The following is a 27,946-nucleotide window of genomic DNA, read 5'->3' on the forward strand; positions in this document are numbered from 1 at the left end:
CGGCGCCCCGCTGGCTCCTCCCCGCGCAGGGCGGGCAGCCCGGGCGGACAGCCCCCTCCCCAATGGCGGCAGCCAGCGGGCACTGGCGGTGAGTTTGGGACGGCGGGAGCGGCCTCGGCGGCGCGGGGAAGGTGGGTCCCGGCGTGCGAGCCGCTCCCGGCGCGGAGGGAGGCGTGCGAGGGCAGCCTGAGGAGGCACGGGGTGGCTGCTCTGCTCTGCTCTGCTCTCTCTCTGCTCTGCTCTGCTCTGCTCTCCCGGCGGGGCTCTCCGGGACGGGCCCCACGGGGGGACACTGAGCCACCGCGCCCTGCGGGCTCCGAGGGCTGAGCCAGGTACGGCTGCCCTTGTAGCTCTTGGGTGTGAATGGTGTAACCCAAACCTCGTCAGGTTTGCTCTGTTGTTTGAGTTCCTGTGCCTGCTGAAACAAATGTGCTGTTCTGGTACGTTTATACTATGTTGGTGTGGCCTCATATTAAATACTGTGTCCAGTTTTGGGAACCGCAATGTAAGAAGGATATAAAGCTACTAGAGTGTCCAAAGGAGGGCAAGGAAGATGGTGAAGGACCTTGAGGGGAAGCTGTATAAGGAGCAGCTGAGGTCACTTGGTCTGTTCAGCCTGGAAAAGAGGAGACTGAGGGGAGACCTCATTGTCTTCACGAGGAGGTCTTCAACATCCTCATGAGGGGAGGAGGAGGGGCAGGCACTGATCTCTTCTCTGTGGTGACCAGTGACAGGACCTGAGGGAATGGCCTGAAGCTGTGTCAGGGGAGGTTTAGGTCAGATATTAGAGAACGGTTCTTCACCCAGAGGGTGGTTGGGCACTGGAACAGGCTCCCCAGGGAAGTGGTCGTAACATCAAGCCTGACAGAGCTCAAGAAGCATTTGGACAACGTTCTCAGGTACACGTTGTGACTCTTGGAGATGGTCATGTGCGGGGCCAGGAGTTGGATTAGATGATGTTTTCAACTCAGAATATTCTGTGATTCTGACAGAATGGTGGTTTGTAAAGGAAATGGCCAGCTAGAGTAATCTGTGGGGACAATTACTAAATGAGCAGCCCCCCTCCAGACCTCAGTGAGCGAGATCCCCTTGGGTGAGAGCTGGTCTGTACCACGGCAGGACCTTCCCTTCCGTCAGAGTTCTCACCTACCTGCATGGTGAATGTCCCTGGCTGCCCACAGACCTGCCTTGCACAGTAGTGCTCTGACGCTGAGGGATAATTTTGGCTTCCTCATCAACTTTCAGGTCAGTTGGTTTCGTATTTGTACATCGACCTTCAGTAGCAGAAGTCAGATAACATTGGAAAACTATATGTTCCAGCTTCTCATAACAGGTACTAACCTACTTTTTGAGGTCTTATCACCAGGTCAGATATACTGAATTTTGCACTTGCAATCTTAATTTGAGGAACAGACTGCACACTGGAATAGATTGTCCAGAGAGGTTGTGGAGCCTCCCCCACTGCAGATACTCAGGAACTGACTGGACACAATCCTATGCCATGTGCTCTAGGATGGCCCTGCTCGAGCAGGGAGGTTGGACCAGGTGACCCACTGTGGTCCCTTACAACCTCATCCATTCTATAATTGTAGAGGCCACTTCCTCTTTTAGGAGGGCAAGATGAAAATCTGTTGCTCCGTGTTGTTGTTGAGGGAAGATGAGTAGTGTTTGTTAGTATGCCACTTGTCAGCTCAATGTAAGGATAGCTAAGCTAATTTTCACTAATGTTAAGGAATTTAATGTGTTCTTCTAAGGCTGAATCAGTAGCTGGGAGAAAATCTCATGGATTTATTTGTGTCAAGGACCATGAATTCTGCTATAGAATTATGTTGCATGATACACCAATCAGGAAACAAATGTAATGTTATTTTGAGTAGCAGTTGATTTGCATGTCTCAGCTTCAGTTGTCAGTAGGTGTGGATAATACGTTTTGTCATTATCATGAGAAGTAAATGGAGAGGTAGTCTTCCATAAAATAGGGAAAATGAAATAGCAAGTTCTTTAACTCATTGCTCAGGAGACATTTTTCCAGGTTCTCCATCCTGCTGAGTCAATAACACTGAAGTCCAAACATGTTGGTGACAAAATTTCTTTCTGTCAAGTCAAACAAAAAATAAATACTGCCCTTACTTCTGGTGGGACATAAGAGAGGGATATGAAGTGGGAATTTCCCAGTGAACTCAGAAGGCTGGTCTGTGAGTGTAAATTTTATGTGCTCTAAATAGATGTGCTGTGTTATAGTTCACACAGGAATTGAAGTTACCTTGAAAAGACTTGACATGTTTGACTGCTGAGAGTCCGAGTGTTTGGACTACAAGAACCATGATAGGTTTCAGTTTAAAGTAAGGGTCATCAACCTTCTCCCAGGTTCAGGTACCCTCCCAGCTGTGTTTCTGCAAAAATACGGCCTGATATAACTAGAAAGTTTAATAGAGAATTATGGGGCTTCTCCTTTGCTTTCCCTTTCTAATGGTCACCTTGTGGGAAAGTGCTGATGTAGGGATGTCCTTTGCACCCAGTTAATTTACAGCCAACAGCACGAAAATGAAACTGAAAGTTTTGTTAGCACTTCTGAGAAATGCTGATTGCTTACTATAATCTAGCTTTTCATACCCAGAGAAGAAACTAAGAGCATAAAAAGGGAGTGAAGAAAATGCACAGGTCAGAAGATTGACAAGGTCAATAGAGATAATGTTTGACCCCTGTTAGAGAAAAAACATTCTGTTACTTAGACTTGACACAGGCACTGACTATCAAGACACTGGTAGGCTTAGAACAGTGGGCAGAAATATATGTGTCCAAGAACTTTTGCTGTGGAAAACTTGGAGGGGGAAATGAGAGAATCTAAAATTTGGGCTTTGGGACCCCACAAGAATATTTAAATACTTAAATTCACCTTGTGGATCCAGCTTGTTAAAGGTTTGAATACTTCTCAGTACACTCAGTTTCATTTTTATCTTTCACCGCAACCCAGGGGCTGTTAGGAGAACCAAGTAGTTATGCTGGGCAAAACAAGAAGATTCCCCTTCATGTTTGTTACTTCTTGCCTCTCTTCCTCTGTTTCACAGTTTCCTGGCAGTGCTTTTTACTGATTTGCAGGTGTTCCACTTGTGTGTTTATGCTTTACTACATTACTCTACAACATTTGGATTACTTTATGGAACTAGAAGCTTAAAGGTTTCAAGATAGCAAGAGTTATTGCATGGTTCTATTTCTTGAAAAGAGATAAGATTGCTATTTTAAGGTTGGGAAAAGTACATGAGCTTTTAAAGCAGATGAAAGTATTACTGATCAATAGCAAAGGTTGGCAGTGGAGAATGGAGCCCTCATTTTGGATTTCAATTCTTTTGCTTTGAGATACAGAGCTCAGAGCTAGAGTCACTGAAGTCTTAGCTCTTCTTATGAACTCAAGTATTGTACTACCGTACAAATTAATTATCTCATTTGTCTCCCCAACCATAAAGCAAAATAACAGTATTCACTCCTTACTAATGTTATGTGCCTAGACAACAGTTCATATAGTTTTTGAGGAGTGTAATACCATTCTGTAGACAAAAATGAAACTTTCTAGGCCTTCCCTTACTGTGGTCATTCTGTTGTGTTTATCTTTGATAGCATTAATATGAAGCTCTTGTACTTCCAAAACAGTGTAGAGATATTTAATATTAAAATAAGCATCATAGCAGGGCTGGGTGTTGATTTTGGAATATTGACTACTCCCAGTTAATTAATGAATTACATGCAACAAAACCAGAATCAAAGGCAGTGATGAATACAGGATATATTAAAATTAAAATTGACTTGCAAACAGAAATTGATACTGATTTGACTATGTGTAATTGCTTCAGGAGAAATGAAGAGAAAATGGCAAGAAAGACTGAAGAAAGTGGAAGAACGAGCATCTCACTATGAAAGAAACCCTCTTCCTACAGTTTATAGACCAAGACTGTCCAAACCCTCTATGCCATCCTCTATTTGGAAAATATTTTCTCGACAGGCTGAAGCTTTTAATTATGTAAAAACCTGCAAAGAGGTATATTATATGTTAGGCGAATGTCTCTACTCTTTTATATACTTTCAAGATTGAACACCATTTAAAATTGCTGTGGGCAGTCTTTATCAGTTTGCAAGATTTTTTTCTTCCCAATCCTGAAACAGCAAGGTCATGTTGCACTGGTGGTATCTTTAAGAAGTGCTGGTTCTGTTCTAACATACAAGTTCATATGTGGTGTTAACTTCAAACAGTAGAAGTACTTTTTGGTAACATTGTAGTGATAAATTTGTTCTTCTCAAGATGAACAAGCTGTCAGGGTGGGCTGGAGAATGTGAAGGTAGTGAGAATTGAGTAGGAAGAAAGAGGAGGAAAAAATGAGGAAGAAAAAGATAAAGAAGAGGCAGAGACTAAATACAAACAATACAACTCTCCAGTGGCATCTGAGCAGCAGGTTCAGATGATTAGAAGTGATCAGCCAAATAAATATTGTGTGAAAGGTATCCTCTGTTTTCAGTTTAATACTTTTCAAATTGATGGCTATTTTTAAATAAAGTATTGTGTTTTTCTCCACGCTGTTTCAGGTATTTAATCCTGGCAGCCTGTTTTCCAAAATGGGTTCTCATTGGCTTGGCAGTAGTTTTTTTCTGTTTTCTTCTCAAATTTCCATTCTTGGTTCTAAACAACATAATGTCTGAAGAATATTTGCCATGAAGCTTGTACTGTCCTTCATGTCCATGAGGCTGCTCCTTTCAGGACATTGTTCCTCCTCCCTTCAGATGCACTTGCCACTGATCAGAAAAACCAAGGGTTTACAGAGAAAACAGTTTACATTAATGCACAGCAAAGAAAAGCTTCGAAGTTTTACCCATGTAACTGAAATCAGAATGACGTTCTAAATTAAAACTAGATGCTACTGAGCTTGGAAAAGGATAAGAGATCTGCTTATAGTTCTCTAGTTACTAGCCTTTAGTTGATGCCAAGTAGGAACTTCTGAAGATTTAAACTGGTTCTTTGAATAAAACTTCAATGTTTTTATTTAAAAAGGATGTTCATGTGTTTGCTTTGGAAAAGAACACACAGAATGGACAGAGATTTTACCTTGTGACAACGTATAAAGAGCTCTGGTTTTATTACACGTGAGTATTTGAGAAGGTATCCTGTATGTTACTAAAAGATAGTGCTATACTGGGTATCCTACCTAGTAAGAGCTGTCACTGGATAGGTATTCCGAGGAGCCAGCTTCTGCTCTGAGTAGCACAGAGCTGTAATGGTTGCCTGAGGTTTCATCTTGGCAATGGGAAAAGCCTTCATAAGGACAAAACAGTATATTGTATAGCAGGTTTCAACTTTCTTTTGAGTAGCAGGTTGCCACTATTTCCTGTGAATTAAGGACTCTGTCTGTTGAACTGAAATTTATTAGCAATAGATTTGCTTTTGCTGTCAGCTTTCCTCAGGGGATCGTACCAACACGTGACAAAGCCATACTTCTCTGACTAGTCATACAGCAGTTTCAGTGGGCGTTAATGCAGATGTCTGGTACCTGATTTATGGGTTTGCATTTGCATGATGTAGTTCCAAGTATTGACAATTTGGTCATGTGCTGAACTTTCCCCCCCATTTGTTTCTTTTACAATAAAACATTTGGCTATGAAGTAAAAGAAATCTGAGTCAATTTTTATACAAAAAGCCTGATTTTTTTCTCAAATTGAAAATGAGATTATTTTAAAATTTAGTTTAAAAAACTCTATGTAGTTTCTTTGTTTGTGCTAAAGATATATGAGTGATAACTTAAGTTCTTTACTGTAGTTTTCATAGTTCCTTGAATTCTCAACAACATTTCTGTATGTATTGTAAGACTGGGGCAGGGTGGGGGGTATGGAGAGGAGAATACTTTACAAAATTAAATTCTACGCCAGACAAATAATCTTTGTTGATATTTGATGCTGATGTTACACATTTTTCAAAGCATTATAGGGCTACTACATATAGTAGCCTATATATATGTAGTATACTATATATACTACATTTTTTAATATGGGTGGTTGATTGCAGAATCAAATATGTGGGACGTTGTTTGCAACTGATAAGCATGTTTATCACACTCATAATGTTTATCATGAGAGGTTGTGATTATTTTTTTTTCCTTAGCAAAGGTTACAAAACAAGTCTTATGCATTGCTATGAAGTAATTCCCGAAAAAGATGCTTGCAAACTTTATTTTGATTTGGAGTTTTACAAACCAGCGAATCCTGGTGCAGATGGCAAGAGTATGGTCATGAAGTTAATTGAGGTAAACTGGAGCATAGTCATGTTGTAGATGAATTAGTTGTTAATTTAATATGAAACCAAAGTATTTACCACTTTATCTTGATTATGCTATAGTAAAATTAAAAGAATTGTAGACCCAGTGGGTATTTTTAATTAAGTAAAAATACTGTTTTAATTAAAGCAAGGGTTTAATCAAAGTGAGAGACAAAAAATATAATTGAGAGACAAAAATAAAGAATGATGGCTGTTGGACCGTTTTTATTCATGGTAGGTTTACTGACATGGTAAGTTTACTTTTGAAGATTGTTTTATGTGCTCTGCCACTTCAAAGCTGTAAAACTGAAGGAATGTTTAGGTACTCTTTAAAGTGGCATCAGTAAAAGTTCCATTCATATATACCTCAGTTCATTCCCTTTGCCTGATGGTGCAGTCATAGGCATAGTCATAGTCAAGGCTTAGATGAATCCCTCCTGAAGGTTTCTTTAGATGACAGTTCATTGTAGTTTAGTTAAATTATGATGTAGAGAGCATCATGTGACTGCATTTACCAATTTGGTACTTAAACTTAAATACCTTTGCTAATTATCAATTGTATTAATGAGTGCAGTTTCCATTTTATTGCAAACATTTTTGGAAAATGAGCTCTCTGCAAGTGCAATATGGCATTCATATGTTTTTAGAAGAATATCTTCTGTTTTAATAAAATCTCATCATGAGTGGATGTCTGTTTGTGAGACTTCTGTCACCTACATGTCTCTAGTTAGAAATGAACATAAGTAAGATTATTGAGGTCATTCCTTCATAAAGAACCCTTAATTGAGAGAGAATCTGAAGGCATTTATCCATTATTATCTGAAATGTAGTGATTCCTCAGGTTAAGAAGAGGACTTTGGATTTGCTGAATGGGGGATCTGAGCTGCTAAAACTCAAAGCTTCCAGATCTTTAGGTTCTGAGTCCCAGTCCTAAATATGAGTAATCACTAGCTTAGCATATAGAAGATTTTTTTAGAGCTAATTTAGAGTGAAATAAGTTTTCTGCTTAGTTATTGTTCATGGAGTCATACCAATGAATTAGCTAAACCGTAACACTGAATTGGCTCACCACTCCTTTATAGCATGACAGCCTCCATTTCCACTCCTGGTGAGCCTGCATTACCAACATTGTCACTGTGGGTGTGAACTGCTTTGTGGTGGAAAACAACCTGCAGGGTAAAGCCACCTAACTAGACTTTGACCTGTGAAACTCAAAGTCTCCTTAGCTTATCACTGTTAAAGTGTTAAGTGACTTGCATATTTAAGGAAACACAGTCTACATCAAACTTGGTTAAAATTTGATATGGGTTAGTTTGAATTAAATTAATTGTATGCTCAAAATGAGGGGACAAAAAAGACCTTGGAAAAAATATAGAATGTGAATTTGTGTTAGGTTTTATAGATATGACTACTAAAAATGCTAGAGTAGAATAACATAATTTGTGTTTATAATTTCAGCTTGTCGGCCAAAAATTAAAAGAACTTTATGATGTAAATTGCTCATCAAAAGATGTCTTGAACTTGGATTCCAGTACTGATGAAAAGTTTAGCCGGCACTTAATATTTCTACCCCAAAACACTGTATTTAAGGATAATACTCATGTTGGTAAGTGTGTTCTTTTCTCTTACACCTAGAAATAAAAGGTGAGGTTTTGACTTTGTACAGTGCCATCTCACATTTGACTGTTTATTTTAATGGAATTATATGTGGAAACAAATATGTATTCCCAGCAGAAATTACTGTATATTTCATTAAGCCTTGTTTTTTCTCATCTTCTACTTTGTTTTCCTATGATTAGCATGTGTGTTTGCGGAAATGTAACTTTTTTTGTGCCTGTATGTTTTATTTACAAAAATACAGATTTCTATGAAACTGGCAAGTCTATGACTCCTTAATTTTCAGGTTAATGTCAGTCATAACAATTAAAGCTATTGTTATTTGCTCTAAATACAGTTAATTTCTGCTCAGCACAGGGTCAAAAAGGCAGGACAAAGATGATTTCAAGCCACCTGTGCATAAACATGATAAGGAGAAAGCTGAAAGCAATTTTAATTGTTGATGTAAGTTGGGATTTCTTGGATATGGCAACTCCAATACAGAGAATTGCCAGTTTAGGGTTATTTTGACTAATTTGTGTGTCCCAGTAATCCTGTAATGAATTATGAGGATAATGATGATCTTGATGCTTGATATGCTGAGTCATTCTGCTGATATATAGCATGGAAAGAACAGTATTTCATATTCATTGATGTTCCCCAGGGAAGCTTCATCCAACAACTGCAGAATCATCCTTGCCAATATTCCTTCCACTTCATAGGTTTTTTTTCCCACATCTGTATTTATACTATTCTCTTGTTTTCTCCCTAGAACTAATTTGGCCTAAAACGAATGGTTTTTATTTGTCTGTCTTTGGTTACCATCTAGCAGAGCCTGGAGGTACAATGGGAGTTGAATTACAATACTGGGAGTTTGAAAAGTCATTATAAAATACTTTTGTGAAAGTGAAAGCAATGTGTTGTTGGAGTAAGCTTTGGTCAAGCTCTTACATCAGTAAATACACCATGAAGTTGCAAGTAAATGCTTCAATCATTCTGAAAGTGAAATTAGGGAAAGCAGTAGTGAGGGGGACAATCACAACCTTTTCAGAATCTTAAATCTGAGCTTGTTAATATTTAGGGTTTTTTTTTTTAAGATGTTTAGTACAATTTCTTGTGAGGTGTTGTTTTCTCAGTTACTGACCAGAACCATTTTATACAGTGGGCAGGTTGAAAGATTTCTCTTTAAAAATCCAGAAGGGCTAAAAAGACCCTGAACTTCAACCACTTCCATCTTGGTTGTTTTGAAAAATGTTTGCACAGGAACTCGGTCAGTTCTTTTTTGACTCATAGATGACATTACTTGCTTTTGGACTTTTTTGGTTGTTTTTAAGGTAACTTTGTGAGGACCATTTTGCAGCCTGCCATAAGATTAATGGAGAGTAAGGCTGCTGTGATTCCAACAGAAGAAGCAGGGCATGTTTTCCAGTGTTCTGCAGGAGTTGGATTAGATGGTTCTCTTCCAAACCTCACAGCTGTTGAAGATGCTTCTAAAGACTGGCCAGCCATTGCTCACAAAACAGAGGATGTGGAAATGTCACACCAGGGAGAAAATTTGGATTTTTCTTTCCTAATAGTAAATGATAAAGAAGGCAACAACCAACTTTTTGTGGATCTAGGTAAATATAAGTGTTTTTAAAGCTCTCTGGGATGCAACAAAGGTTAAGAATGAGATAGATGTTCCTTAATCTTTGATTACAAAGAGTAAGAACAGTGGTGTTCTTACCGTTGTCCCTATGGTGAGACTTCAAATACATGCTGAAACTGGGATCATTACTACATTTAATTATTTTATTCTGAAGTTTAAAGTAATTCTTGCCACATGAGACTAATTTTGTTTTTCCCCTTAAGGGCTTAGTGCTCCCATTTGGATTAAAAGAGGATGGCATATATTGCATTTGTGTTATTTCAGTTGAATTAGAAGCTGCTTAATAATAGAACAAGTCTTAGAGGCATGGCTTTCTGTATTTTACATGTATGAATTGAGCTTTCTTTTCCTGTTTGGAATGGCAGTTGTTATGTTTCAATGATGGAATAATAGAAATTTGGGGTTGGGTATTTCATGGTCCAGCTGGGCTTAGCCTGTTCATGGTATTAGAGTGTTACAAAACTCCAGGAGCACAACACCTGTAGTCAAACTAGAGTTTGAAAGTTCCAGCCTTTTTCAACTCCCTATCTGTTTTTGCTGCTTTTGCCTTGTGTCAGGGAAATGAAAGTAGCTTAGCCCGCTTTTGCACAGGACTTTACCTTGGGTTTTTTCCTCAGACTCTTCTGAAGAACCCCCATTCCTTCAAATTCTTCTCATGGAATTCAGGATCACTTTTATTGTGGGCCTCTTCAGTATGTCTGATCTACTGAAATGTAATCCCAAACTTGGCTACAGTAGGCTTCTCTGTTACTGAGTCAGAAAGATTACTTTCACTTAATGTTCAAAATTCTTTCAAGCATATTTGTGAATGGAAATTAAATAAAAACAGTTTGTTACCTGTCTCACCTTTTGAGAATTTGATGTTAGTTCCCCAAAATTACCCATCCTCAATATTTATGTTATACACATTACCTCAAAATTGGAAAGCTAAAGCTAAAATTGCTGAAATACTGAATTATATCATGAGGCTGCAGTGACAGAAAGCTTTGTGATGTTCATCTTGTATGGGCTCTGTAAGTCCTTTTCTCTTCATGAAAATCAAATGCAACCTGCAAATAAAACTCACCTTCTCAATCAATTATTAGATAGATTATTCAATGTTAAGATATATGTTCATTTTTTAGTTGTTTGTTTTTGAGATTGGAAATGAGACTGGATATATGCCTCAGAAAAGCTGTGAAGCAGTCCACAGAAAACAGAAAGGTTGATTAAGTTGTTCCTGGTTAAAATAATGGTGCAGCTTTTTGGGCTCAGTTGTATTTTGCGGAGATATTACGAAAGCACCAATTAGAATGATTAAAATGCCTGTGTAGAGATGTGGAGCACTTGTCTTAACTCTTCTGTAACATAAAAGTGTAAATGTGTGCGTGATCTTGTTTTGTTGCATTTCTTCTGTGGGATGTGAGCCAGGTAGTAACAGTTTGTCCATTCATTAGACTCTTAGCTGGGCCTAAGGAAGATTGTTTTATTTACAAGTGCTCAATATCTTAAATCCTAGCCAGCACTACTATGTTAAAAAATATCTGTTTTCCTGTAGGAGTTTATACAAGGAACAGAAATTTCCGGATGTATAAGTCATCAAAAGCAGGAAAAAATGTGATTCTGAAGATAGCCGAGGATAATAATTTTATCCCCAACTGTGAAAAGGATGTTTCCTTGGAAGAAGCGTATTTTCTTTCCTCTTTAATCTGCAACATTGGGTAATTACTTAATTTTAGTCAAATTTACAATATTTTTAAATACATATTTTAATGATAATTCTCCTGCAGCAGTTACAGATAACTATTGTGAATGAGCAATTATTCCATTAACATTGTTACAGTGTAATTTAGGAGTTCCTAGTAGAATTTCTTGGTTTTGAAGAAAAATTTCTTGGGAGTCCTGTTCTTCTGTTAAACCTGCCTTCAAACATGATATGGCTTCTGAATTACACCTCATTTCTCTATACACACTCAAAATGCCAAAACATAACCATTGTTAAGTTTGGTCAGCTTCTGTGTTGTTCTGGAAGCAAAGCTTACAGACTTCTAGTCAGTTAAACATGAGAAGTCTGAATATTTTTCAAAGTAGGATAAGAAATAAAAGGGATTTCTGTCCGTGTTTTCTTGCATACCGGATTTCCCATTTGGTACAGACACCTCCTTAGGTTGGGTACTCATACGGACAATCATCAAGGTTTCTGTATCTAATCTAAACCTCTGATATGTCATACCCTATCTCAAGAAGAGCCTAACTATTGCTGTAGCAGAAAGAAGGTTAAAATGGTATCATATTTTTATTGAAAACATGTCTCTGTTCTGACTTCAGGTTTTATATCCTGAAATGTTCATTATCCAGAACTGATGCCAATAAACCATGTAGTGTATTCAGGTCATAGACATCAGCTGAATCTGCCATAAATATGGATGAGAAATTCTGCCGTCTTGAATTTAGGCTTCTGTGATCATCTGGCTTCCAGTTAGCAATATGGCAAGGAAAAGCAGTTCATTGTAGAGAAAAAAAAAATGGAAACCTTTCAAAGGGTGTATTTGCATAAATACAACATCTAGAGCACATCCTGCTGTGGGAATGTGGACCAGCAGTCATTAAATGGCCGGGTCCTGGGACTTTGGCCAGGAACCAAATGTTGCTGTTGTGGATGAGGAACCCCCGTCCTGTGGTGGGAGTCAGGGAAACTGCCAAAGCCAGACGGAAAGTGCACCAGGAACAGGGAAAGGTGCACAGCAAATCGCGGGCTGAGCAAGATTGGCAGGGACCTCTGGAGGTCTCCTGGCCCACCCCTGAGCCCAGTGCTGTGTCATGTTGTGCCATCCTGTGGCATGTTACAGTGAGTTACGCTGTACTGTGTTATGCTGTAAGAATCATACATTTTCCTTTGCATTCTCTCCTTTCTTCAGAGCGAGTGATGACATAAAAGTTCTGTCATCTGGCTTTTCAGAGAAGGAGAGGAAAATGTCTGCTTTTTTAAACAGTAAAACTACCAGAGGAAGCAGAGGTACCTCAAGCCTTTTCTACTGCATAGAAAAAAAAATACTCTTAGCTTAGATATTCTGTGACTTGTACACCTGATAGCTTCTAGGAGGGTCCTTCTTTAGCTGCCTTTCTGCAGAAGGCAGAGCACATCTGCACTGAAGGATGCTCTGCAGCACCTGAATGCCACTGACCCTCCCCTCCTGTACCCACTGCTGTCTTGCTTTGTCTCAGCTCCCTCTGCACCTTGGGGGTGGGGGTAGTAGCCCTTTAAAGATCTACAAGAAACTAACAAGGAATTTATCCCTGGTTTTATTTAAGGGTGTGATGTGATTCAGGTACATTTTATGCCTATGGTCTATATAATGTGTGTTACAATGATGCATCACAGTGGCAAACCCTCTAACGGTGTGTGTTTGTGGCCTTTGGTTTAACAGATCCCATGGAAGGTTACCAGGGTTCACCATATCCAGAAATCGACAATTTTGTTCGTTCTTTGGTTAATAAAGATGGGCTGCAAGGAGGTAAAGAGGCCACCTTACTATTTACAAATTAGTCTACTGCAGCACTATTTCTAAAGAATTTAAAGAATTAATTTTGTTTTTCCTCAGGGATACGACAGTGGAGTTACTTCTCTCTCAAAGAACTAATTATTTATGATATTTCTGGTTACCGTTGGTGTGAAAATATTGGAAGAGCTCACAAAAGTAACAACATAATGTATGTTCTTTAACTATTCAGTTTAAACCAGCTTTATTTATTTTCCTGTTCAACTGTTACTCTCAAAAAATGCTGAGAAAACTCTTATGAATAGAATCAGCAACTGTTACCATTTCTGCTGTCTTGCTCTGTAGGGATACAATGTTTCAATTACACCCCCCCCCAACCCCAAAGAAACAATTTATCCTCCTCCAAGTTTACTTTGTGATAACTGGACCTTTATTTCTTATAGTTCTATGACATAATATTCATGGTATTTAAAATATGGGCCCAAAGATGCTAACATAAAATTCAGAGTATGTTAAAGCTATTAAGCAGTACTATGCTTTGATACTTCCCAGCTAGGAAGCTGAAAAATAAGAAAGCAAGTAGACCTCTTTTGAATTAATTTACAGTGCATCTGAAACTACATTCTTAGGTTATTAAAATGACTCTCTCATTTGAGCCGAGAACTGCCATTTTAGAATGGTAATTCCTGTAACATGAATCAAGATGAGTTTTGCTAGTGACTCTACAAGGCCTCAGATTTCCTCTAGTTTTAGCAAAATAAGTGATGGAAAGTCAGGTTTTTAGATTATGTTAGAATTACAGTATACAATTAGTATAAGTATTTTAACTTAAAAATAATTTTATGTAAGATTTAAAACCACTGAAACATAAGGAATGTGTTTTTTATTCAAAAAACCCCACACCTAGATGAACTTGCTGTTTCTCAAGTGAGTTGCTTGAAGTTTGGTATTTCTAAAACACAGCTGAAAAAGCTGGGTGGCCTAATCAGCTGACAGAAAATAGTGATTTTATTTGGCTTTTATAATGCAATCATCTGTAACAGCAGCAGCAACAAAGTCTTATCTTACAGATAAGTCCCATATGCTAATCTTAATTTGATGTAATGAAGCTTAACGTAATGAAGTTGACTAAATTTCACTTTCAGATGTTAGTCTTAAAAATTATTTCTTTTAACTTAAGAAACCTGAAGTTTACTAAAAATCATACAAAACAAGTGTGGAGTAAGTCTGCCAAGAGTATGAAAGCAATGTGCATAGCTGAGGACAAACAAAACCTGTTCATTTACAGTTTCCTACTGTATGAATTCACTTCATTTATGACTGTTACTAAAAAACTAAATAATTTCATTCTTAGGATTCTGGTAGATCTAAAGAATGAAGTCTGGTATCAAAAGTGTCACGATCCTGTCTGCAGAGAACAAAACTTCAAATCACAAAGTAAGTAGCCTGTGATCTCAATTATATTTAATACTTTTTCTAATGTTAACTTTAATTAATGCCTTTTATTTGATTTAGGTTTTCCATTACCGCCTGGGATATGCCTCCCATCTCTTTTCAAAGAGGTACGTTTTTGTCCTATTGAGATGCTCAAGCTCTTGTGAGTATCTGGAAGTCCTTGGATATTCCCACTAACATCTCACTCTGCTGGGAGAGCTCCACTCACTGTTACAGTGATACAGAAGAGGTCCCCAGAGCAGCTGTGCTGGTGTAGTAGCTCCATATATTCATTTTTAAGTTCTCCAGCAGTGCTAAGTTACTGGAATTGCCTAACTTCACCTGGGACTAAAGACTTTCTTCTGTTCTGATGTGAACAGCAGTTCCCAACTTCTAAGCCACAAGGCCACTCCAGGTGCAGAACAGAAAAACTGCCCAAGTCTAGCTCTGCTGTGCATGTCTGACTTCATGCTGGGCAAGGTAAAATAGAACTGGTTCTGGAACACGTGAGTCAGCCAGAGTCAAATATAAGTCAGTGACCCTCACTTCTGAAATTCATTTATCTCCATTTTAGTGTATTAAAACAGCACATTTCCCCAAACAGAATATTTCAACTGACCTGATGCTGCACGTAGACTCTACACCCTGAACATACGAGTTTTTGCACTGCTTAGGCAATAAGAATTGGCATTTTTGCAACATTTAAATTTAAATTTACAGCTCTAAATGCCACACAGCAGAATGGCATGTGAAGCTCTCTCAGGCAGCTCATCAATAGCTATTAGTGTTGTTTCATAGAAAGTGTCATTTAACTATTTTCAGGTCCTGACAGTATTTTTGAACAGACACTGAAGTTGGTCTTAATCTTGTATTATTTTATGAAGCTGTATTCAAGAGGCTACTTGTATGGTGCTAGACAAACAACATCTTTATTTTGTTATGCATGTTCTACTCCTATTAAAATAGGCTTCCACAGGTTAATGTGGGTATCCATGAACATGCTGGAAAATCTCGTCCTGTTGGCCAGCTTTCTGCAGTATCCATTCTGTGTGACAGCACAAGCTTCACACCTGCAGAGCAGTTAAAGGTATGAAGAGTATTTTCATATGAAGTAGTGTTCTTGTTTCTCAAAGGAAGAAGAGTCCACGCGCATGGATGACAGGGGCCACACAGAAGGAAAAGTAAATCCACATTCTAATGCGTCAGACTTGTCAAAAAGCTCAGTAGCTCCAGAGAACAGCTGGACTCAAGACCTCCTGTTGTCAGACAGCGAGTGGGAAAACACAAGTGATGATGCCTGTTTCCTAGAAGCTGCTGAAGACGTGGAACTAGCTGAAGCTGCAGATGATAGTCTGAATTATGCCATGGAAGAAATCTCGGATGAAGTTCTTTTGGAAGCTTTAAGGAGAGAAGATACCTACACTAAAGAAGGCAGCTGAGCCCAGGCCTGGCCAGCAATGAATGACACTTGTGTGTCATGTGCTGATGTGAAAGGTCCTGGGGGTAGTTCACAAGCACCACTCTAGAGCTGTAAGACAAAGAATGGAGTGCCTGGGTGAACTTCAATAGGCATGAGGAGATCATGGAAGATTACATGGGGGCTGAAGAGCATTGGACTAAGAAAATAAATAAACGTCATGAATGCTGCTCCAAGCTTAGCACTTTTAACGTTCTTTGCGGTACAGTTTCTGTTTTGTTAGTTGTATGTCCAAGTTTTATTGAGAAGCCAACAAAACAGACTTCTTCATTTCCATAAACAGGATGAAATAATATATTTCAAATGCAGATTTAATAAAAAGATTTGTCTATTTATCTTTGTTCAACTAAAGTCTGTGTTCTCTTTACGAATATATTCAAGATTACTTTAATAGCACAAGATTAACACCCAACATTGTTCAGAGTACAGAAAAGTTTTATTACATGTACTGGGATTGCTATTTCCTTTCATTGATATTCTGAGACTATATGACAGTAGAAAGATACAATCTTAAGTAATTGACTTCTTTTAAAGACTGAAACAAAATAAGAGTAACAATGATTAAACAAGTCTTAAAAAGACACTTAATTTTTCTTTGATCTCCGCTCTTTTTGTACAGCCAGAGCCTCTTCCAGTTTCATATTGATATTCTCAAAGTGCCTTTCTGCTCCTAGAATTCTCCGAGACTCCACCAGAAGTGCAGGGAGGCTGGAAGTTCCATACTGTTGATAAGGAAATAAAATTGCAAGGCAATGTTTTTAACTCTTGGAAAGATCACTTACACATCAGTATTTATTCCTCCTCCATCTAAAGTGGCGCAACATGACTTTTAAAAGTGAACAACAGCCAAAATCAGAGCGTCTTCTGAAATTGAGGATATCCCTTACATGTGGCAGGTGTGTAAGCCTTATCCACAGAAAATACCATGCCAGGTCCTGGGTACAATGGGAATGAGTTCTAAGGCTACATGAGAAGTTACTCTGGTCACAAAATCCAGCACTGTTCTTAGCATTAAATATCTTACATGGAAGTGCCAGAGCTTTCCCTGCTTTTGAACAATAACAACAGAAAAAATTTATTACTTCTGTCTCACTGTTAATCTTCAACTTCTATAAAAAAGTTACAACTAAGGACAACTGTTGCATTTCTATGTCCTTTGCATTCCTGGACACCGAGAGCAAGGCAGCAGAATCCTCTCTGAAATACTTCATCTTCTAACATGAGACCAAAAAAACGAGTGAGATGCTACAGTACAGTTCAGCAGTGATTCTCAAGTTGCTTCCACAAAGACAATTAACAAAATATTGCTACTTAAGAGATGTTAAATACATTTCATAAATTAAAATAAAAACACTAATAAAACTGAAACACATGCAGAGTATGTACTTACTACCACTTTTGCTTTTGGGTTTTCTTCTCTATAATCCAAACAGTCTTGCTGTAGCTCCTTTAAATCAGTAATTAATTCAATTGTTTGCCTCAAGGAAGATTTCCTTTCCTGTACCTCAGCATATTCTCTTTGTAGTTGTGTCAGTTGTGGTTCAGCTCTGAAAAAAGATCAAGACTTTGATGCTTGCATCTGCATATTTATTTCATTAATAACTATGACCCTATTTCCTCTGAAGGAGTTCTTAAAGGTTGGTCAGAGATACAAAACACAGGTACTATAGGGTAGTACTTAACTAGAACACGCATATTACTTAAACAGGGGCGTGAGTCCAAATCCACCAGAAAGACCCAAACCTCTCTTTTGAGTCTGACAGTGTAGCCACTCCTTCTTAAGCATGTGAGTTTTTCAAGTGTAGTTTCTTAAATACAAGGTGTTCTGCTTCTGCACACCCCTGCCTGCAAGCTCAGTTGCTCAGGCTATGCTGAAGCCTATTCAGGATCTACAACCTACCTACACCTCTGCTAAATAAGCTGGAGTGCTCGATCCTTTGAAGCAGCACTCCAAAAACTGAGCACCAACAGTGATTTTCATCCAACAGGGTTGCAGAAAAAAAGGTTTCTTAACATGATCAAAGGATTAAAACACAACATCTAAAAAAGTGTAGGCAGCTTCAGTCTGTGAGGGGGCTCAAACCATTTTGAGGGATGACTTCAAATAGTTCTCTGGGCAAAGTTTGTCAACAGTACTACAAAGAAAAATGCCTCTCATGGCTATAGAGAAAAGGTTTTTATGCTGTTTTTGTGGATCCAAGTCCACGGTTCCCTACAGAGTTACCTTACAGGGTGAATGTTAAATGCAGCTTCAGTATAAAGCTTGTCACTAGCAACCCGAGGGATTTGGGGAAGTCTAATGGTTCTTCCAAAGAAACATAATTCCTGTGGTGTGTATCTAAATGACACTTAAGATTAATGCCAACTTAGAGAAGGGGAATTGTGTGGGCACAGGAGAAGGAAGCAAACCATGTACTAACCATGTACCCCTGCCAAACTGCAGAGGCGAAATACAATCTCCCACCTCAAAACCAAAAAAGTCCTCTGTATTAACTTTGTAAATTTATGATCCAGCACCTTTGCAATTCAAATCATAACACTGGTGTTCTCCCAATGAACATATGGCATGAAACACCCTCCAGTAACTAATTAGCTAAGAGAACTTGCAAGAATGACCATCTAGGCAACTGAAGTATGTAAAGGAGAGGTTCTCATGAGCTTTTATAAAAACAAAAAGCAAGACAGCAGTAGTTTCATCAAAATAAAAGGAAAGAACAGAAAAAGTTACTTTCCCTTCCGAGTTACAAGATATCAGACTCCTTAAGTTCTTCAGGCTATTATTGTTGATCATTAGAAACACACCCAATTAGCTCTTCTCTGAGTTGCACCAGTTGCTGGCTTTTCTTTTTGATGTTTATTATTGCCTGAAACAAACAGTGAACAAAGTCTGTGAAACAGTTACTAAAACTTCAAAGGCAAACAACTCAAATTTCATTGCCTTTTTTTTATCTGAGGTTTTATACAGATTCTCATGGTGGAAGATTCTAAGATACCAGACCTGATAAACTGCCATATTTTTAAACACTTTAAAGCTGTTTAAAATGTCAAACTCTAATCTCCATCCAAAATTTCTCTCAAGAAACACTGGATTTACAACCATACAAAAGGAGTTTGTGACATTTTGATTTCAAATATTATCAACTCTAGGAGGTTTTAGTTTTAAAAATGCAAATTAATACAAATGTATGTTCAGGATGATTGGCATAACTAAGTAAGCTTTCTTTGCTAAAACATACAGTTAAAAAAAAAAAACACCCAAAACTGATCATAAAATTAAATTTAGCAACCAAAAATTTTATCGAATGCTAGGAGTGTATTAAGATTTTCATTTTACATGCAGAGCAGCTTACCCTATCACCTCAAGTCAAGAAGACTTTAGCATATTAACTGCTACTTCTCAGGATAAGCTTTATGTTGACTTTATTTGTTAAAGCTATTTTGTCATTGAAAATTTTGCAGAAGATGTTAATTTGGGCAAAAATCCAGACAGCGCCTAAGCTGCTCTTAAATCTCTCCTCTGTAGGGCATTCACCTCTCCCTGATGAAACCACTGCAGTGTTTTTCTTCCCTTACACTAGTGCCTCCTCCTGTCAACATTCCTGCTGCATTTTCAGTGAATTACTGCTTACTCTGAATGAAGAGAGGAACTGTCTTCCTCTGAACAAAGACTCTGCATCTATTTAGGGAATGCAATTGCCTGAGACGTCCCTTCTTTAAATTAAGCAATCCAATTCTATCCTCACAGGTTGCTATCTTTGCTACTCTCCTAAATTTTATATTCATTTATGTTTCTTTAAGGTTAGCTCCCATTATTTAACTGGCTCTCCAGAGGCCTCACCATTATTCATTAAAAAAACCCAAACCAAAAAGCCAAAAGAGTAATTGACATGGGTAGGTCTTACCCATCCCAATGTGCATTCCTTCTTTTTACACCGTACAGCAGAATACATATGGAGTTTGCAATCCACCACATTTACTCAGAGCTTTTCCAAAAAACCTCTGGTGGTTCCCTAACCTCTCTTTGTGCAGTTGATTCTGAGTACAGCACACCTTTTTTGCCAATTATTTTATTTCTTCCAGTCAAGTTCTTGACATTCCAATGCCCACAACGGTATGCTGTACAATGTAGTGATATGTATGTATTTACCTTAGCATTCTTTTTCTTCATGTTCTTTAATTCCTGGACTCCTGCTATCTACAGAGAAGAAGAATTACAGATTGACTATGGATCTTGAGTTCATCACTGTCCTCCTAAAAACATGGCTGCAAGAATTACTTTGGAATAACATAAAAAGCTATTTAAAAAGCCAACCCTGGTTCAAAGGGACATCACCGGTTGTGTATTGGTTCTTTCCTCTCTCCTCATGCCAGAGGAAAACTGTTGCACAAAAGGAGTTAGTCCAAGTAATACTCCTTGTACCAATTACTGTAATACTACTACCTACCTTAATTTTTCTGTATCTTTATATGGATGTATAAATCTGGTAATTCTAACACTTGTTACTTCTAATGAACCACTCAGAACTATAGCTTTAATACTTGCCCATTGTACTTGGCACAACTCCTGCAAAGTTCTGAGTTCATTTTACTCATCATAATCATCTTAACCTTTGCAGCCCATAAGCTTATCACAGCATCACAGGATGGCTCAGGTTGTAAGGGACCACAGTGGGTCTTCTGGTCCAACCTCCCTGCTGGAGCAGGGTCATCCTAGAGCACATGGCACAGGATTGTGTCCAGATGGTTCTGGAATATCTTAGTTATGTTCAAAATGTTAATTTAAAAAAGCATGATTTTCCCTGGACTATGTTAGAGGCCTTACTCAGAATTCACTGAGACAGCACAAAAATGAAATCATCAACCTTTTAAAACCCTAGTCGTCCATGAGCTTTTAAACAGTGTCTGACATAGCTGTATGCTCATTTAAATTACGCAGTTCACCAGTTTTACTACATAATGATTTAGATATGACAAACACTTCAGGATTAGTGGATGCTTCCCTATTCTCAGAAGGTGACAATTTTGCAAAGTACTTGCATGACAGCAGTGTTGTGTCTAGAGGCAATTCTTGTGAAGGCCTGCACAGAGGCAGCCAATCATAACCTGCACACAACAAATTGTGTTTTCATGTCACTTATACTGACAAGAGATTGGAAACTTTTACAGCTTGTAAAATGAATGTGTAAAGGGCAATATAAAACCATAGGTACTTTGACCACAAAATTGATTTTATTTCTGTTGTACTTACAAGATCAGTGATTTGGTCCTTGAAAGCAGAAGAGAAGTCACTGATAGCCTTTCTGCAAATGTCTGATTCAATGCTTTGTCTGGAGAAGTCAGAGGGACAAAACACAACCCATTTGGTTTAGTAAAGGGGAAATCTCATCCAAAATCCTTCCTTTGAGTAACAAACCCCAAAGTTAAGCAGCTAGACAACTGCAGATCTTTAATATACTAGCAATAGCTTCATTTCTACCTTGAAAAGTATCACCTGAGATATGCTGTTCATGTTTGGAAAAATATCAAATCCTGGAGACCATGTCAAGATCACATGTGAAAAAACATTTTTATCATAGAAACTTAATAATCATTACCATCAGAACGTAACCATGCAATACTGATTCCCTGAAGGACAGCCCATTAGCAAAAACACAGGGATTTCTTTTTAAAACTTTGAATATCCAGTCATGGGAAAGCAGAATATTTACCTGTAATTTGCTGCTATCTTCTCAACTTTGGCCAGAACAACATCCAGTTCTGTAATATCTCCAGCAGATCTCTTCAGGTCTTTGGGACACCAAACCTGTAGAGAATGTGGGCTATCCACTGGAACAGCAGAATAAACATAAGCATTGCACAATTCAGGTACACACTGTAAAACAAGAGAAGAACTCTTGTGCCCACCATCAAAATAACCATCTAAAAGTTATAAATATTTTAACATGAAATTTGGGAAGAGGGATATGTAAATTATTTCATCTGTCTTTGGCTGAGCAACTATGATAGATTTATCTGGGAACACCTTAGAACTGGGATGATCAATGATATGTAACTTAATTCTTATTCTTTATTGATTCAAGCAAGCCCAGGAACACATCAGTAAACTAAGTAATACACTACACAGTGCACCATAAACATGATTTTTTGTGTTAAAAAACTATTAGCCTGAATTTGCAACTTGCATTACTCAAAGACTCATGAGCTTTTATATTTGTATACATTCTTCTATTAATACCATGTATGCTTCAAAAACCCACTCTACACAAAATACATTTCTTTAAACTTTGAAATAGTATTATTAACCAATTCCACTAGAAGTTAAACCATGTTTCTTCACACACTCCCCAATGTAAATCTAGTACTAAAACATGATCAGGTTCTGTTCAAAGGAAGCAAGATGGCACAAGAGAGTTTTTCCCTATTAAAAAATGCTACTGTCGTGAAGCTCCCTGTCTCAAAGGTCTTTACAGTGACAGCTGCACCTGCAGTGCAGGCAGGGACACTCCAAGTTCTACCCCACAGCTGCTGCTCCAGGCTTCCGCACCAAGGAATGTACTGACACCTCCTACAGCTTCACAGCTGTGGTTTCCAGGCTTCCCTCCAAAGGGAACCAGGCTGCCTTACAGGTATAACGCACACCTATACTTTACCCCTCCAGGGAAGGAATAGGCAAATCCAGGGATGCAAACCATGGGGATCAAATGGGGGTCTATACCAACACTGAAACTAAAACTTCCCATTTCTAGAAGCACTAACTATGTTGCTACATTCCAGAAATGAACACTGTTGAAAAACTTTGATCTTGAATGAAGAAAAGCTATATGGAAGTTCTGAAAAGTCTACTTTACCAGAAGGATCTGATGTGTTCTCCTCTGAAGGCTGCTTCTTTTTTGTCTGGAATTGAGTAGTATTCAGAGTCTTCTGCAGTATGAAAAGCAGATTAACTTCCAGAATAAACCCTAGGTTTACTCACCTAAACACCTGAGAGATGGCAATTAGGCAGAATACAGAAGGCATTTCCTGACTGAAGCATCAGTAACCTATCCTTCAGCCTGCTTCACCAGTCCCAGCCCAGTGGTCACCCTGCTGCGGGACAGCAGCTGCCTGACTGCACTGGCCACCGACCTGTCAGCCACTGGCCCTGCAGCAGGGCTGGAGACATCCTAAGGAGCTGAAGGACCCTCAGTTCCACACAGTCATTGCCCAGGATTAACATTTCTCTGATCACCAGTGCTTGCTCACCTTCCTTCTCACCTGCATTCTGTCCCGACCCTTTCTCTACTTTGACTGCTTTGTGACACCAACAGCACTTCTGCAAGAGTGCTGCAGGCATCCAGCCTACTGATGAAAGACTCTGTACTGAGTGTACAATCCCAGTAAATGTCAATACATAAAAAACTCTTGTTCCAACTGCTGCACATCTGCTTTTATCATAGGTTACTTTCTTGAGCCTGCAGACAGTTGTCTCCCCTGTATGTCTGGCACCTAAGTGGGCCAAAAGCATTTTACACTAATTGTGGAGTAAGTGTGGCGAAACACTCATTCAAAATTGAATGGCTTTTCATTCTAACACATATTCAAAATTAATTTTATCAATATTATTTTTCCCATAAGTCTGTTTTGCTTCAATACCAAACAAGTACAAAGGATTCCTATTGCATCTAGTCTGCCATTCCTTGAGAACATATATTTTAGGTACGAAGAATATATTTGAAAAAAGGAAAGAACATAGTCCCAAATGCGCAAGACAATAGGCTACAGGACCCAGGAGCACCTGGCTATTATATTCCTTGTTGATAGGATGACTTGTAGCTTTAAGCATTTCACTTGGCCATCCCACAGGAACACTCTGAGGATTGATTATTTTGGATACAATTCAGTACTAAGGCAGTACTAAGAAACAAACGGAAGGTCCTCCTCTCCCCCCCACCCTTAACTCAGGCATGGAATGAAGTGAACTAAAATTAAATTGACTGATAATACTCATGCAACTTTTTCTGTACCACAGCCTCCTTAAGGGGTTCCACTCCAGCATCAGCCGTGTTGAATTTCCGAACATCACCATTGGAAGGCTTTGAGTGACGCCGTTTTTTACTGGGAGAAGAAAAACACACACTACTACCCTCTGAGAAAGAATGATCTTCAACCATATGCACACCAAAACCTTGTGTTTTGGGGAGCATTCTGTACAGCTATGTCTCATACGAGTTCTATTAAAGTAAATTTGATTTAACAGATGAGAAATATACTAAAATTTGAACTAAAATATTTTTAAAATAATTTTCTTTGTTCCATATAATTTAACTAGAACGTTTTTCCCTTTTAAACTAAAAATCTGGAGATTAAATTAAATGCTGACAATTTTATTTTTTTTCCACCAGACCTTCTGTCTGCATTTTGCCTTTGTGGTGCCGAAACACAACTGAGTGACACGTTTTGTGACTGTTCCTCTCCATAAGCATCCACAGCAGTACTGTGCAAAGGGTGATCTATAAAGAACAGAAAATAAACCATATGAACACCTCTCCCATCTGTTAAGGAAAAGAGCACTGCCTGCCATTAAGAATTTAGTTAGAATATTTGTGGTTTGCTAACTAACAAAAAGGAAGTTCTCGTTACAAGTATTATTTGAGGATTATGAAAAAATATACAGTGAAAAGTTTCATAGTTTCTGTACCCATTCACCTGCTATTTCTTTACAAACCCAAACCAAAGGTAGCTCAGCATGTATTCATGGCATAGAGCAAGCAAAATGCTTGGTACAGTTTGTTTCAAGTCTCTCTTTGCTATGGCAGACGTAAAACTTCTACACATTTAAATAACTACTTTCTTTTTTTTTTAATATAAATTTTAAGCTGCTTTAGTGGATGCTATAAGAAGGCAATTATTGCTGCTAAAGAATATTTGTAAGTGTAGAATTCTTGAAGGTAGCTACCAAAATAGATTAGAACCCTCAGAAATTCAAGGTTTTAGCATGTCTTCCATAGTACAAATTTCTCTTTTCAAGCCAAAAAACTTTTGTGTTAGTTTACATTACTGTCAGAGGGAACTCTTTTTATAGTCTACATACATAACACAGAAATAAGGAAAAGTGTTTTTCATTTTGCAGCCTTGCCTTATAAACAACCCTTTTGCTTAATTGTTTTTTATAACTCATTTTCAATGCTGTTCCTAGTAGCCACATTTATATTTCCACAATTTTCTCAGAGTAATAACTATTACAGTTGAGAAACAGCTCTTAACATTTTCTCTACAGCTTCTAATTACACTGGTTTTCAAAAAACCCCAAACATATATATACAGATAGATATAAGAGGACTCCACACAGGAGCATCTACTCCATCTAAATTGATTCTCTTCCTGTGTATTGAGGCTTCATTACACAAGTCCAATACAAAGCATGGAAGTGGTTTTAATCCTTCACCAAAAATTGTACAGTTTGATGTTATTTTTTTAAGTAACATTGAAAATGGCAGGATGACATCCCTGAGAATGTCCAAGTTTGCTGCCATGAATACTCGTACAATGGCAAAAATGTCACTTCATAATTTGTGTAATTTAATACAGAATAAGTTAAGATATTGAACTTTGGTTTTTAACGGTAAGTTCTTACACAACTGCAATATTATAATATGTGAAATTCTACCATTCAGACTATAAAGGTGGAATAGCCAGTATTCTTCCACTAACTTTTATTTGCACATACTACAGCATTATTCTTGTTACTTCCTAAATTATGGAAAATAACACAAAGTCCCATCTGTCTCTCCTATCCATTACTTTCTCTTGCAAAGAACCAAAACCTTTTCCTAGGTAAGCACTGAAGTATTTTGCCCATGTGGTTGGTTGTGAAAAGCATACCTTAAATGACATTCAAGTTAATACTAACCAAAGGAATCATCAAGCTCCTCAAGTTGATTTGTTCCTGCTACCTTCAATATCCTTGAGACATCTGGTTCCTCAAGAGGAACCGATTTCCAACGAAGACTGGAGTTGGCTTTGTGCTCCTGGACGGGTATGAAGTTAAGAACCAGTTTATCCAGCTTTTCTGAGTGTACAACAGCTTAAACATGACAACGACTTTCAAGAACATTTGACTAGAAGTACATTTAACCAGAACCATATTGACTCCTGAGCTATGGCATAACGATTTGAAGCACATTTTTTCCTCAGGCTATGGGCTTTTTCCCCTAAGAGAAGTGATGGTATAAAACATGTATATTCTGCTATTTAATATTGTATTCTACTGCAAGCTTTGTCTTATTTCATAAAAGTGTACAAGCCTAGAAATCTTATAACACTCTAATACTTGCTTTCTAAGATCTGTAGTCTTTTTCTTTTCAGGCTTGAAAATATTTCTTCTTTCATTCTATATGACATAAATTTTCATCCTTGTCCAATTCAATTACTTGCACTTTAAGAAACTGAAAAGCTATAGTGTAACTTCTTATACAAAAGTGGGATTTATAAATCAAGGATTAGAGAGACACTTCTGTAAAGCAGAAGGGTAAGTGAGAATGACACTAGTTTACAAAACAGTTGTGTGCCATTCACACCACGTGTGAGTGACTTTCCTCACTAATTTCTGTGCATACCTCTAGGGTGAATTATAACCGGTCGGAAAAGACCGACTTCTGAAGCTTTTAAATTTTACCAGTGCTTAGCATTGCCCCAGCATTTCTGTTATGGTACCAAATATACACATCAACTACTTTCCCTATAAATCTTCTTTTATGAGACTGTTTTTAAACTTTCGCCTTTTAAACTTTTGTCAATGGTCCATTTTGTACCACTCCTAAATGGAAAAAAGAAAACCCCACGCCAGCACCCCAAGCCGGCCCCAGCAGGGACTGCACAGCAGTTCCCAGTGCAAAGCAAGCCCTGCATTAAGCCCCGTGCATCCACCTCCAGAGACAATGCCCTGACTGCACACTAGCACAACACGGAGTCACAGAGTATCCTGCACTGGAAGGGACTCACAAGGATCATCAAGGCCCTGCAAAGGACACCCCAAGAGTCACACCATGTGCCCGAGAGCATTGTCCAAACAATCCTTGAACTTCGTCAGGCTGGTGCTGTGACCACTTCCCTGGGGAGCCTGTTCCAGTGCCCAGCCACCCTCTGGGTGAAGAACCGTTCTCTAATATCCAACCTAAACCTCCCCGGCACAGCTTTCATGCCGCTTCCTTTGGTCCTGTCACTGGTCACCAGACAGAGATCAGTGTCTGCCCCTGCAATTCCCCTGGTGAGGAAGCTGAGACCACGATGAGGTCTCCCCTCAGTCTCCAGCCGAACAGACCAAGTGACCTCAGCCACTCCTCACACGACTTCCCCTCAAGGCCTTTCACCGCCTTCCTTGCTCTCCTTTGAACGCTCTCTACAAAAACAAAACACTGGCTATTTGAAGGCTGCCCAACCTAGCAAAACTTACCTTTAGCTTAGAGCTGGTATGACTCTTCTTTATTTTCTTCTTTGAGGACATTTCGCTGTTTATTATATGCTGCTGAATACAAAACCGAGGATAAAGTCAGTGAAAATTTGTCCCCGATACAAAATCAGCTTTCTGTGTGTGTACCTGGGAGAGAACGGGAAATCTTCGTTACTTCAAACTATTCTTTGTTACTTCAAGCTATTACGCTCAGCTCACTTCAAAAGCAGTAAAACTCACTTCCTTCGCCGAGACCGATGTAGAGGTTATATATTTATGTACGGATGGAGGGCTGCACATAGCACGTATCAGCGAGCCGGGCACACGAAAAAGACAAAGCGCGAGGCTGCAGCTCCCGCCTGCACCCTCGCTCCGCTGGCGCAGCTCCTCTCCCGCGGGAGCCCCGGGCCCCCCGCCCCGCCGCCCGGCCCCTCAGGGCAGCCTCCCGCGCCTTTGGAAGCGCGCGCGCCGCCGGCGGGAAGGAAGGGGAGGCGCGGGGCGGAGCCGCCGGGCCGGAAAGGGAAGCGGGACAGCGCCGGGAGAGCGCCGCCCCGGCCGGAGGCAATGCAGTGTTCGGAGGAATTTATAA

At 38.9% G+C, this 27,946-nt stretch overlaps 2 protein-coding genes across 7 annotated transcripts; one reads left to right on the forward strand and one right to left on the reverse strand.

Annotated features, from left to right (window-relative positions):
• The first annotated feature begins 16 nt into the window (after positions 1-16).
• On the forward strand, positions 17-16,264 carry PRIMPOL (primase and DNA directed polymerase). Of its 5 annotated transcripts, none has more exons than XM_042014884.1 (13): positions 17-88; positions 3,849-4,033; positions 5,039-5,130; positions 6,143-6,284; positions 7,754-7,901; positions 9,226-9,510; positions 11,077-11,239; positions 12,437-12,534; positions 12,947-13,033; positions 13,121-13,229; positions 14,373-14,455; positions 14,534-14,580; positions 15,586-16,264. In XM_042014884.1, exons 2-13 carry the CDS (start codon positions 3,854-3,856, stop codon positions 15,889-15,891), a joined length of 1,740 nt encoding a protein of 579 aa, XP_041870818.1. In that variant the 5' UTR covers positions 17-88; positions 3,849-3,853; the 3' UTR covers positions 15,892-16,264. The 5 variants fall into 5 exon arrangements, with proteins under 5 accessions (XP_041870818.1, XP_041870819.1, XP_041870820.1 ...); XM_042014885.1 differs by having other exon boundaries at positions 42-131; XM_042014886.1 differs by lacking the exon at positions 17-88 and adding an exon at positions 161-332.
• Positions 13,894-27,862, reverse strand: CENPU (centromere protein U). 2 transcript variants are annotated; one of them, XM_042014890.1, is made up of 12 exons: positions 27,598-27,862; positions 27,361-27,504; positions 25,819-25,936; positions 24,313-24,418; positions 23,933-24,023; positions 22,778-22,850; positions 21,638-21,755; positions 21,178-21,256; positions 20,077-20,124; positions 18,732-18,793; positions 17,320-17,476; positions 13,894-15,980 (listed from the first exon to the last, which is right to left on the reverse strand). In XM_042014890.1, the coding sequence occupies exons 2-12, from the start codon at positions 27,409-27,411 to the stop codon at positions 15,975-15,977; spliced, it is 909 nt and encodes a 302-aa protein (XP_041870824.1). In that variant the 5' UTR covers positions 27,412-27,504; positions 27,598-27,862; the 3' UTR covers positions 13,894-15,974. The 2 variants fall into 2 exon arrangements, with proteins under 2 accessions (XP_041870824.1, XP_041870823.1); XM_042014889.1 differs by lacking the exon at positions 13,894-15,980 and adding an exon at positions 16,344-16,651 and having other exon boundaries at positions 27,598-27,859.
• Positions 27,863-27,946: the final 84 nt, after the last annotated feature.

Source organism: Corvus kubaryi, unplaced genomic scaffold, assembly GCF_017639235.1.
Source record: "Corvus kubaryi isolate FWS band 111438036 unplaced genomic scaffold, C.kubaryi_AGA036_p1.0 split3-131, whole genome shotgun sequence".
Taxonomy (NCBI): Eukaryota; Metazoa; Chordata; class Aves; order Passeriformes; family Corvidae; genus Corvus; species Corvus kubaryi.

Bases quoted from the DNA above. Each gene is read 5' to 3' on its own strand.
- PRIMPOL (XM_042014883.1), top strand. From the start codon at position 1,162: ATGTCCCTGGCTGCCCACAGACCTGCCTTGCACAGTAGTGCTCTGACG. The intron at 9,511-11,076 runs GTAAATATAAGT...GTTTTCCTGTAG, and splicing joins CCAACTTTTTGTGGATCTAG to GAGTTTATACAAGGAACAGA. The intron at 14,581-15,585 runs GTACGTTTTTGT...TGTTTCTCAAAG, and splicing joins TCCCATCTCTTTTCAAAGAG to GAAGAAGAGTCCACGCGCAT.
- CENPU (XM_042014889.1), bottom strand. From the start codon at position 27,411: ATGTCCTCAAAGAAGAAAATAAAGAAGAGTCATACCAGCTCTAAGCTA. The intron at 24,419-25,818 runs GTTAGTATTAAC...TGTTCTTTATAG, and splicing joins GGAGCTTGATGATTCCTTTG to ATCACCCTTTGCACAGTACT. The intron at 22,851-23,932 runs GTACAGAAAAAG...TTCATACTGCAG, and splicing joins AACCCCTTAAGGAGGCTGTG to AAGACTCTGAATACTACTCA.